General features: G+C 47.3%; 1 protein-coding gene across 4 annotated transcripts in view; it reads right to left on the bottom strand.

Annotated features, from left to right (window-relative positions):
• Positions 1–5,773, bottom strand: part of PHF8 (PHD finger protein 8) — a 105,512-nt gene extending 99,739 nt beyond the window's left edge. For 2 of the 4 annotated variants that reach the window (XM_025372239.1, XM_025372240.1), the window contains exons 1-2: positions 4,403–4,815; positions 3,262–3,451 (exon numbers count right to left, since the gene is read on the bottom strand). In XM_025372239.1, coding sequence (XP_025228024.1) covers positions 3,262–3,359 — 98 coding nt within the window. In that variant the 5' untranslated portion in view covers positions 3,360–3,451; positions 4,403–4,815. Of the gene's footprint in view, positions 1–3,261; positions 3,452–3,756; positions 5,115–5,516 lie in introns of those variants that run through there. The other 2 variants (XM_025372238.1, XM_025372241.1) reach the window with 2 other exon arrangements.
• Between the last annotated feature and the right edge of the window lie 6,628 nt (positions 5,774–12,401).

Genomic DNA, 12,401 nt, shown 5'->3' with positions numbered 1-12,401 from the left:
AAAAAAAAAAAAAAAAAAAAAAAAAAAAAAAAAAAAAGAAAACTTTTCCAGAACCCCCAAAGTTTCCTCACATTATTCACAATATAAAAAAGGACAAATAGGCCGGGCGCGGTGGCTCAAGCCTGTAATCCCAGCACTTTGGGAGGCCGAGACGGGCGGATCACGAGGTCAGGAGATCGAGACCATCCTAGCTAACACGGTGAAACCCCGTCTCTACTAAAAATACAAAAAACTAGCCGGGCAAGGTGGCGGGCGCCTGTAGTCCCAGCTACTCCGGAGGCTGAGGCAGGAGAATGGCACAAACCCGGGAGGCGGAGCTTGCAGTGAGCTGAGATCCGGCCACTGCACTCCAGCCCGGGCTACAGAGCAAGACTCCGTCTCAAAAAGAAAAAAAAAAAAAAAAAAAGGACAAATAATGTTCAAAAAAGTACAATGTCCAACCATAAAGGAAATTACCAAGTTAACTGGTGACACATATATATCGTGGAATATCAGAAATCAAGTATAGCTGAATATTTAATGAACTGGCAATTACATTAAAACATTAACTAGAAAAAAAATAGGTTGTAAAATGGTATTTATAATGCAATCCCATCTTGTAAAAATATATATTTATATTCTAACTCAAAAGATGGGAGACACTGCAACAACAAATTTAACAGTGGATTGTGCCAGACAGTAGTAGACTCGGGTGAGTTTTATTTCCTTCTTTATTCTTTTTCTGTATTTTCTACAACAAGCAGGTCTCACTATAAAACCAGGAAAAAATTAAGAACATTATTTAAAAGAGAAATATCCAACTTTCAGGCTTGTTGACTGGTGCTCCTTAAGTCCCTGTCACGGGGTCTGGCAGACATAAGCACTCAGGAAGCATTCATTCCTGTTCCCTGTTTCCAGAGTGAGGAGTTACAGCAGGAGCCCATTTTACAGGTCTGAAAAAACACATTTCCCATACAATCCAAAGTAAGGGCCCCAGTCAACAGCTTTTTTTCATGAAGACTCATTAATTCATTCAAAAATGTACTCAGCATCTATTACATGTTTAGCACTGAACTAGGTTCTGGAGATACCAAAAATGAAAAGATGACATCTCTGCCCTCAGGAAGCTCTGGCTAATGAATGACACAGATATATTTATAACTATGATATGATGAAATAATTACTTTTTAATAAAGACGTATACAAAGTGCAATGGGAACCAAGAGGAAGAAGGACTTTTACCCCTTTTACAGTCTGTGAGTTGCAAAGGGGAGGGCATTAGGGGGAGTTTGCATGTACAAAGACAAAAAGGCATAAAGGAGTATAAAATTTTCCCAGAACTATAGGTAGTTCAGTCTTGCTAGGACATAAAGAACAAGAGAGGAGTGGCAGGAAATGAGAATGAACAAGCAGATCACAAAAGGTCTTATCTGTCACATAAAGGATACTGAATTTTATCCCACAGGCGAACCACTGAAAGAAGGATTTTAGGCTGAAGAGTGACTTGATCAGCACTAGCAAAGACACCAGGAATCCTGAAAGACATCTTAATCCCCACTTATTTTCAGGGCAAAGGAAAAGGTCCCACCCTCTAGGGTTGTCCCCTCTTAAATAACATGAGGCAGTAAATAGAACTCTGTGCCGGGCACACAATAAATATTCAATAGAGATCAGTTAAATATGAATTTGGATATGGGGCAAAGGGGCAGTCCCTGCTGAGGGCAGGATTTTAGCAGCACCACACCTTTAGTTTGGTCTTGAGCGTGATAAACAGAAATAGCTCGCCGGGCACAGTGGCTCACGCCTGTAATCCTGGCACTGTGGGAGGCTGCGGTGGGCGGATCACTTGAAGTCGGGAGTTTGAGACCAGCCTGGCCAACATGGTGAAATCCCATCTCTACCAAAAAAGTACAAAAAAATGTGCCTGGCGTGGTGGTGTGCACCTGTATTCCCAGCTACTCCAGAGGCTGATGCACAAGAATCGCTTGAACTCGGGAGGTGGAGGTTGCAGTGAGCTGAGATCATGCCATTGCACTCCAGCCTGGGTGACAAGAGTGAGACCTTGTCTCAAAAAAAAAAAAAAAAAAGAGAAAGAAATAGCTCCTCTGGAGGAGACCAGACAACTGAAAATTCTAGAATCTAACAGGCAACAGGAGGAGGGTGCCATACACTGCTTTTTGTGCTCCAGTGTACAAAGCCCCCTCAAGGTTGTCTTTCCATAGCTGAGATTTAAATCCCACTAATGGGGTATTAGTTTTATCGCACATACTAACCTCTCCGGAATTCTGGGTGACGGGCTTATGTGCACACACGGTTAACTGAAAGGAATTCATCAGTGGTTTTACTCTTGTTTTACCCAATATCTATTATGCTTAATTCAATTTAGTTGGATGGTTCTGCAGATAAATGCTGTAGAAATAAAATACTGTTGCATTTCTGCCTCCATTTATGGAGTATATCCAAACTGCTTTGCAAAGTCAGAAAAGATATATTTGATACATTTATCAAGACAATGAGGCTCAGAAAAGCAAAGCAACTTGTGCAAGGTCGCTCTGAAACTAAGCACAAAGCCACAACTCAAATCCCTGTTTATGGACTCAACTACCTCAAATAAGCAATACTGTTTTACCCAAAGCCAGTGTCTGAGGCAAAACATAATTGTCAGAATATAAAAATGATGGCCTGGCGCGGTGGCTCACGCCTGTAATCCCAGCACTTTGGGAGGCCGAGGCAGGCGGATCACCAGAGGTCGGGAGTTACAGACCAGCCTGACCAACATGGAAAAACACCATGTCTACTAAAAATACAAAATTAGCTGGGTGTGGTGGTGCATGCCTGTAATCCCAGCTACTTGGAGGCTGAGGCAGGAAAATCGCTTGAAACCGGGAGGCGGAAGTTGCTATGAGCGGAGATCGCGCCACTGCACTCCGACCTGGGCAACGAGCGAAACTCCGTCTCGAAAAAAATAAAAAATAAAAAAGAAAGGAATATAAAAATGATTCTTTGTGACACAAAAAAAAAGGGGGGGGGTCTTATAAATCTAAAAAAAAAAAACACTCAAAAGAAAGGTGCAAAGATGAAATACATAGGGGAAAACACAGGAAAAGGAGAAACCAGAGGCTAATGTCAGCTAGGTCCTGGTCTGCAAGGAGAAATGGCAGAACCTGAGTCTGGGAGAGGGGGTTCTGAGCCGGAATCTAAAAACAGAGCTGAAAAAGGAAGAGAGAGCAAGTGAACACACCTGGCCACCGCACCCTGTGTAGCCTGGCCTGCCCTCCTTACCTGCCATGAAACCAGTCCTGGCACATGTCACACTCGATCATGAAGCGGGTCACATCGTAAGGCAGTCGGCAGAGGCAATACACCGGCACCGAGGCCATCTTCGCTCGGCCCTGGAGCGTTCTGCGGCCGGCCAGGTTCGTCGTGTCAAGAGGGGCGGGAGGCGGCAGCACGCGTCCTCTCTGGACGATGGCTAGGCACAAACAACACTTTTTACAGAGTGAATCAGCCCCCGCCCCCCACCCCCTTGCACCAACCCTCAGTTCCCCAATAGAGAGTTGCCGCCGCCGGGATGCAACACAGCTGGTGCGGCTGTAGGGGGCAACCAGAGAAAGTCCACCCGGCCTTTAGAATTTCTTTCACACGTAAAGAACGGCGCTCAACCTTCCAGGCTTTCCACCGCCCCCACCCTCCCCACCCCCCACCCCCCACCCCCCACCCCCGACCTTCTTCGCCCCGGAGTCAGTGATAACTTCTTTCCGGGTTTCAGGAAAATACCTGAAGCCTTTTCGGGAAGCTTCTTTCATCTCTCACTGAACCCTCTCCTAGGTGACCCGTTTCACAAGGCTCTCTTTATTATGACGCAAACCACAGCCTCAGAAATGAGGCTGGGGGTATCGCAAGACAAGACCCTCCTCTCACCCCCCGAAACAGGGCCAACCAGAGAGAAATAAGGGATCCCTGAAAGTCTCTTCAGGTTACTCAAAGCCTCCACGAACAAGACAGACAAGACTAGACGCCCAACTCAAATCACAGTTCTGGGGTCGTGTTCCGAGAGTTTAAATAATCCTTTCCGTCACTCTCAGTATCATTCCTTCCCCGACCAGTCAGGAGTCTCGTCACGCCCAAAACTGAAATAAATATAAATCTCTAAACTGACCAGCTCGTCTTGTACTTTAAAGATGACAGGGTTCTGGTTGCATCCCTGAAACTCAAAAGGATCTATTCAAAACCCCTCAAACTGACTAGAGTTTCCTCACACTCTTGAAACTAGGCAAGGATTCTTTTGCATCGCTCGGAACTGGCAGGGTTTCCTTGCAGCCCCCTCAAACTGATGAGAGCTCCCTAGTCCCCACAAATGTTCAGGTACCTCACAGTATATCCTAAAACTGACAGTAATACCCTCGCAGCCCCCAAAACTTACAGGAATCTTAACGCTTCCCCAACTGACAGGAACCTCCTCACGCCCCAAACCTGACAAGAACGTCTTCGGTCCAGAATCCTACAGGGACCTCCTCATGCTTTGGGCTGCAAGGACTCTACGCCCGTAGAGCTCAGTCCCAGCAACACGCCGGCAGCCGGGCTAGCTCCGGGACGGCGAGGCGCCTCAACGGAGGCTCGTCCGGTAGTTCCGGCCCCTACGGCGGCGCGCGTCGAATTCTGGGATAGTCCCCGTATCGCCGGGAACCTCGCTCGCCTTCCCCTGGAGCCCCCTGCTGGGTCGCGCGTCGCCAGTCGCCCGACGATACTTCAGAGCAGCCTGCTCCACAACATTCCCCTCGGCCCGGCCGTTCGGGCCTACTGGAGACCGCGGCTTGGGCCTAGTCTGGCGGCCGCCCGGCGAACGGGCAAGTGGCGTCGTCGCTGGGCCAGCAGGAGATAGTCGCGAGCAAACCAACGGGGAAAGAGATGAACCGGCCGCCACGTCCGAGGCACACGGCCCGAAAAGTCGCTGGGAGAAGCCCAGTGGCGGTGGTAGGCAATTCGGAGTAGTCAATAAAGTTTATTCAAAGCAACGAGGAAGTTGAAGCGGAGAGGGGAGGAGAAATACGGGGTAAACATCTACCATGTTGAGAGTGGCGGCGCTACCCATAGAGCCAAGGCTTGACCGCCATCTTATGAGGGCTGGGCTCGCGAGGTGAGCGCGGCGGAGGCGGGGAACCGCGAGCCGCCGGCTCCCGGGTGACGCCGCCAGGGGGCGGGGCGCCACCTTGAGAAAGGAGGGCGGTTCTCAGCCACCTTTGGACCCGCTAGTCTCTTTAAGGTGCCCAATCGCCGCTGAAGACCTTGAGCCCAGAGGCGGAGAAGCCGCCATCTTAGGCGAGGCAGACGTTTGGCTCCATTTTGAGTGGGGCCCGAAACTTCCTAGCCTTCCCCCTCCTCCGGGCAAACAGGGAGTTAAGCTACCCCGACTCGCACACTCCTCCTCCCCAGCCTTCTCCTCCTATGAGAGGAGGTGAACTCGGTGACTCCAAACTACAAAATTAATAGGTGACGGCGGGGGCGTTCTTCAGCCGGGGTAGAGGCGGAGTACTCACCGCGGCTCCTGTTCATTGAGCACCTTCGGCGGGCTGGGCTCTTTCCCACGGTCTCTGCGTTGTTCTTACCCCTGTGAAGGAAGCTCTGTGATTATCACCAAATGAAGGCAGGGGCTTCGAGAAGCCAAGTGACTTGAGTCCCAGAGCAGGGACGTTGAACCTTGCGCCCTGTGCTACCCGCGTTCTGTCCTCAGGCCCTCAGTGTAGTTCCTCTGTAAAGCGCTGCCAACTCCACAACTCCCTCTGAACTCTTCTTTGACCCTACTGTTTCACTTCAGTTCAAATACAGTTCAAGGATTTGTTTGCACCTGTCCCACAATTTTCTGACTAGAGCCTGAGGGGAGGGCATAGGGGATGAGAGGAAAGGCTGAGTTAGTGGAGCTTTGCTGAGTTAGTGGAGCTTCATACATATGCTTCAAGATGGCCTAGGTTTTCCCAAACATTCTAGAAAATTATCTAGGAGTTATCTTACTATTTCATTTTCTTAAAGGGTCCCATTGCTTTAAAAAATAAATGTGTGCGTGCACACAATTTACTAACCAGTGATGGTGGGTTAGGCCCTGGGGATGCAATGGTGAAAACAGGGCCTCTGGAGTGGGAGGGCATCTGCCAGTGCAGGAAACAAAGTTGCGAGTAAACAATGGAATAGAAGGCGCAGCAAGCACACAAATACCACCTGCAAAATGACCTTTGCAAAATGCAACACGAAGCTACAAAAGAGCCTTACAAGCTGCTTGCAGGGAGACATGGAGGATATAAGTTCACTTAAATAAACAAGCGAGAACATTGTACTCAAAAGGATCAACGTGTACAAATGCATGGAAGCACATAGAAAAATATTTACTAAAAGTTGAATATTGTTGGAACAAGGAGAACAGAAGAGAGATAGGTAGGAGGTCAAACAGTAAAGGGTCAAAACATGAAAGATTGCGAAATGCAAAAGAGTTTAGATTGTATGCAGTTAGTAAAAAGAAGAGAAGGTATTTGAGCAGGAGTAGCTGAGTCTCATATTTGTGACTTACCCAGAGGATGGTTTAGGGTTTTTTTTTTTTAATGTTTATTTTAGAGACAAGGTCTCACTCTGTCAACTCAGGCTGGGCGATCATAGCTCATTTCACCCTAGAACTCGTGGACTCAAGCAATCCTTCCGCCAGAGCTTCCTGAGTAGCTGGGACTATAGGCGCATACCACCACACTCGGTTATTTTTTATTTTTTGTAGAGCCCAGGCCTCGCTATATTGCCCAGGCTGGTCTCAAACTCCTGGTTTCAGGAGATCCTCTAAAAGCATTGGGATTACAGGCCTGAGCCACTGCACTGAAAGGTCCAGGTTTAATGGGACCTGAAGCTTATATGGTTTGGGGGAGGAAGGGTGAGACATCTTTAAGAAAAAAAACAGCCAGGCGCGGTGGCTCACGCCTGTAATCCCAGCACTTTGGGAGGCTGAGGCGGGCGGATCACGAGGTCAAGAGTTCGAGACCAGCCTGGCCAACGTGGTGAAACCATGTTTAGTATCTACTAAAAATACAAAAATTAGCCAGGTGTGGTGGCACGCGCCTGCAGTCTCAGCTACACGGGAGGCTGAGGCAGGAGAATCGCTTGAACGCGGGAGGCGGAGGTTGCAGTGATCCGAGACTGTGTCATTGCACTCCAGCCTGGGTGACAGAGCGAGACTCCATCTCAAAAAAAAAAAAAAAAAGAAAAGAAAAAAATTGACTTATGAATACAAAATTAGGATCAAAGGTAGGCGGTAAGAGTATTTCTACAAGCAGTTCCTACACCCGTGTAATAATTATGAAGAGAAGTGATACAAGGCACATGTAAATGTACTATGGGGCTGGGTGCAGATTGCACGTCTGTAATCCCAGCACTTTGGGAGGTCAAGATGGGAGGATCGCTTGAGCCCAGGAGTTCAAGACCAGGCTCGGCAACATAGTGAAACCCTGTCTCTACAAAATAAAAACAAAATAAATTTTTAAATAACAAATATCCCATGAAACCCAACCTAAATGTATCCCCCAAATCAACTTCCCCTTAGGTGGATCTCAAAAATGTCAGGCAGCTCCAACACCACCTAATGCAAGGGAAAGTATGGCCAGGCCCTCAGTGGAAAGGGACAGCACTTTGAACCAATTGTTTAAATATATTTTGTGAACTTTATAAAACACATGATCGTGTGACCCTATGGAAAGTGACAGGTCCTGCAGTTTAAGCTTTCTTAGCTTCACAAGGAGTCAGGAGGAGTGAGGCTGTTTCACTAGTGTCGGGGGGAAAATTGGTCCAGGATAGTGTGGGAAAGGGTAGAAAAAGATGAGATAATTTGGATATTTTGGAGGTTGAATAGGCAGTGTTTGGAAACTGATAATAGCGGATGAGTGAGTGAAAGGGGTGTGAGTTCATTTCTGGGTTCAGTGTCAGCATGGATGACAGTGCCACTGAATGAACTGGGCTACGCAGAAGAGAAAACAGGTTTGGTGGGGAAGAGACTAAATTTAATTTGGGCTATGTTGAATTCCGGTGTGTGTGGAACATTAAATCACTCACCCAACAGTTCTTTTTTTTTTTTTTTTTTTTTTTTTGAGACGGAGTCTGGCCCTGTTGCCCAGGCTGGAGTGCAGTGGCGCGATTTCGGCTCACTGCAAGCTCCGCCTCCGTGTTCACGCCATTCTCCTGATTCAGCCTCCCGAGTACCTGGGACTACAGGAGCCCGCCACCACGCCCGGCTAATTTTTCTGTTTTTAGTAGAGACGGAGTTTCACCGTGTTAGCCAGGATGATCTCGATCTCCTGACCTTGTGATCCACCCGCCTCGGCCTCCCGAAGTGCTAGGATTACAGGCATGAGCCACCGGACCCGGCCACCCAACAGTTCTTTACTGATCTACTATGCACCGTGCACTGTGCTAGGTGCTGAGGATTTTGAGGTACCCCAGATAAGGCCCTGGCCTGCATGGAGCTGACAGTCTACTGGCGGAAACAGTCAATGATCAAATAAAATTTCATTAATAGGTGAATTTCATTCACATATTTTCTTGAACACCTACTGTTAGGCACTGGGGATTTAGGGGTAAACAAAACAGACAAGTCCCCGCCCTCCTGTGACTCATTTCCAGCAAGGGAGACGGATAAAAAGTGAGGCAAATCAGAGAATTTCCGATTGCGGTGAGTGCTATCAGGAAAGTAAGACCAGTTATGACATAGAGAATGATTTGAAAGGAAAGCAGTCTGTTTTAGATAAGGTAGTCAAGGAAGGCTTCTCAGAGAAGGTGACAGGAGCTGAGACCTGAATAACAAAAAGAGCTAGCTAGGGACAAGGGCAAAAGGAATCAAGAGTGTTGGCCGGGCGTGGTGGCTCATGCCTGTAATCCCAGCACTTTGGGAGGCTGAGGCAGACGGATCATGAGGTCAAGAGATCGAGACCATCCTGACCAACATGGTGAAACCTCGTCTCTACTAAAAATACAAAAAATTAGCTGGGTGTGGTGGCACGCGCCTGTAGTCCCAGCTATTTGGGAGGCTGAGGCAGGAGAATCTCTTGAACCCAGGAGGTGGAGGTTGCAGTGAGCTGAGATTGCACCACTGCACTCCAGCCTGGGTGACAGAGCGAGACTCCATCTCAAAAAAAAAAAAAAAAAGTGCTAAAGCCCTAAGATGGGGGCAAGAGGACTGGGCGGGCTACAAGCTTGAATTAGAGACCCCGTGTGTACCCTTAGGGAATAGACGATCTAATTAACAAAACAACGAGGCTGGAAAAGGTCAAACCCTAAGTGCTACCCAGAGGTTTGAGCAACCTGTCTAGGAACAAAGAGGCAGTCACAGTTAATTCAAACACGTTCAGTGGGTGTGTGAGGAAGGGCTTCACAAGAGGTAGTATTGGACCTAGGTACAGTGGTACCTACCCCGACTCCTAAAATTCCTCCCCAGTGTCTTTGAGAGATGGGGAGTGGACAAAGGATATTGTGAAAGGCAAAGCTGCCAGGGGTCTGAACCAGAGGTAGTCAGATTTGCTGACAAAGGAAGTCTTGCCACTGCTAAGGATGGGAGGCAGACGACTGCTGCCCTGGAAATGTGTGGACTGGTCCAATCTCAGAGGATGCAGTCCATGATGGGACCTGGCTGCCACAGCACCAGGCTGCCCTGGAAGCCTACTTCCCCCACCCCAACTGCATTTAACAATTGTAAACATTTATTTTAAATAACACAGATTCAGTTCCATCCCATTGTAATGTAAAGGCATTCCCATTATAAACATTCAAACAGCCAGGCTGAAGTTTCCCCGTGACAGGGCATTCAATGCCTGCTTACCTCTCTAGAGGGAACCTCAGCAGGATCTTTTCCAATTCATTTCTCTACATATATGTTATAGCTATTGAGGTAAAAAAAAAAAAAATGAACTATACAATGAACTATAAAATACATGAGTGGAAAAGGGAGGATTTGGGAGGAAACTTACATGAGGAAAAACAGGTGTCCTCTGAAACAGACTTGAAAGTACAAGAACAGTAAAAACAAAAGACAAAATAATACAAAATAACATTATCTGAGAACTTACTGTGCTAAGCACTGTTACAAACTCGCTAGAAGCATTAAGTCACTGAAACCTTAGAACAACCATATTAAGTAGATATCAATACTATTACCATTGTATGGATGATGAAGCTGAGTACAGAAACTTTAATTCACTTGCTGGAGGTCACTTAGCTAGTTTGTATCCTAGCAGGGGTTCCTGGTGATACAGGCTCAGAGTCCAGGCTCTTAACCACTCCTTTATACCACTAGTGTGGATTTAACAGCAACTGGTGTATAAATGTAATGGGAAGGTAATCAATTAATGGTTCTTTGCATAATTTGAAACACAGAAACAAAACGTGGTTTGCACACACTTGAAATAAAAACTAGCAGGATGGGCCGGGCGCGGTGGCTCAAGCCTGTAATCCCAGCACTTTGGGAGGCCGAGACGGGCGGATCACGAGGTCAGGAGATCGAGACCATCCTGGCTAACACAGTGAAACCCCGTCTCTACTAAAAAATACAAAAATCTAGCCGGGCGAGGTGGCGGGCGCCTGTAGTCCCAGCTACTCGGGAGGCTGAGGCAGGAGAATGGCGTGAACCCGGGAGGCGGAGCTTGCAGTGAGCTGGGATCCGGCCACTGCAGTACAGCCTGGGCAACAGAGCGAGACTCCGTCTCAAAACAAACAAACAAACAAAAAAAACTAGCAGGATGGTGCCCCAGGTGCCAAACTAAGCAATGGAGAACACCAACCCATGCCTCCAGGGCCAGCTTCATGGACGTGCCGTTCACAGAGCTCTGCTCCTAGAAGGGGCCTTAGGCTTGTTTTAATGTAGTGCTGTGGCTGTCTTGAAATTGGTAATTTTATCTTTGAGCTTGTCTCTTCTAAGTGTAGTCCACTGTGACAATGGATCATGCACGTGAGCAGAAGGGATATGCTAAGTGGCAGCACCCATAGCCTTTGGGCACTGCAGGCAATGTGCATGCCACCGAGCAGTTAGACAGGCTGCCTGGTGTGCAGAAACACACCAGAGGGGGACACCAGGGCCCAGAGGGGGACGTTGAGCCAGTGACTACAGTGGCAGCCAGTAGCAGAAGCAGCAGCACAGGTAGCAGTGGCCATAGACCAGGGAGAGAGGAGGGCCTCTGCGCAGGAACAGTGAGGAGACCTGTTGTGAGAGGCAAGCTTGTTCTGTCACCAGGGCCTGTCCCTGTAGGATCTGTACAAAGATTAACGCTTTGGCCTGCACACTGGGACAGGAACTGCTGGCACTCAGGCAGTAAATTTTGCAAGGAAATTATTATGAAATAAACGAGTACCCATGGACATTGCAGTAAAGTATATGAGGGGATTATTATATTTTTTCGAAGAGTTTAGAATCTCTGGTTTTAAAAACTGGTGCAACACAGCAAAACAAATATCCAAGGATTTAGAAATAGAAATTAAAATTGAAGATTGTCACAATAGACACATTAGATGAAAAGTTTCAGATAAATTATCAATGAAGAAGACAATATAAAAGTTTCTTCCCTGTAATTGAAGAGACAGGCCAGGTGCAATGACTTATGCTTATACTCCCAACAATTTGGGAGGCTAAGGTGGGGAATTGCTTGAGCCCAGGAGTTTGAGACCAGTCTGGGCAACAAAGTGAGACCCTATCTCTACTAAAAATTAAAAAAAAAAAAATTAGCTGGGTGTAGTGGTTCGTGCCTGAAGTCCCAGCTACTCAGGAGGCTGAGGTGGGAAGATTGCTCGAGCTTTTGAAGTCAAGGCTGCAATGAACCATGATCTCACCATTGCACTCCTGGCTGGGCAACTGAGTGAGACGCTGTCTCAAAAAAAAAAAAAAAAAAANAAAAAAAAAAAAAAAAAAAAAAAAAAAAAAAAAGAAGTTGCGGCGGGGCATGGTGACTCATGCCTGTAATCCCAGCACTTTGGGAGGCCGAGGCAGGTGGATCACCAGAGGTCGGGGGTTCGAGACCAGCCTGACCAAAATGGTGAAACCCTGTCTCTACTAAAAATACAAAAATTAGCCGGGCATGGTGGCACATGCCTGTAATTCCAGCTACTCTGGAGGCTGAGGCAGGAGAATTGCTTGAACCCGGAAGGCGGAGGTTGTGGTGAGCTGAGATCATGCCATTGCCCTCCAGCCTTGGCAACAAGAGTGAAACTCCATCTCAAAAAAAAAAAAAATGAAGTTGCTAAAAATGTTGATGACCAAATAATTGAATGTGCAGAAAAGGGAGTCAGAAAAATCTTATGATCATGATATATTAATAACATTATTTTCGCTGGGCGCAGTGGCTCTCGCCTGTAATCCCAGCACTTTGGGAGGCCAAGGCAGGTGGATCACTTGAGGTCAAGAGTTTGAGACTGGC

The sequence above is a fragment of the Theropithecus gelada genome, chromosome X (assembly GCF_003255815.1).
Source record: "Theropithecus gelada isolate Dixy chromosome X, Tgel_1.0, whole genome shotgun sequence".
NCBI classification, from domain to species: domain Eukaryota; kingdom Metazoa; phylum Chordata; class Mammalia; order Primates; family Cercopithecidae; genus Theropithecus; species Theropithecus gelada.
Note: the sequence above shows the minus strand (reverse complement) of the source record. Positions and strands in the feature narration are given on the sequence as shown.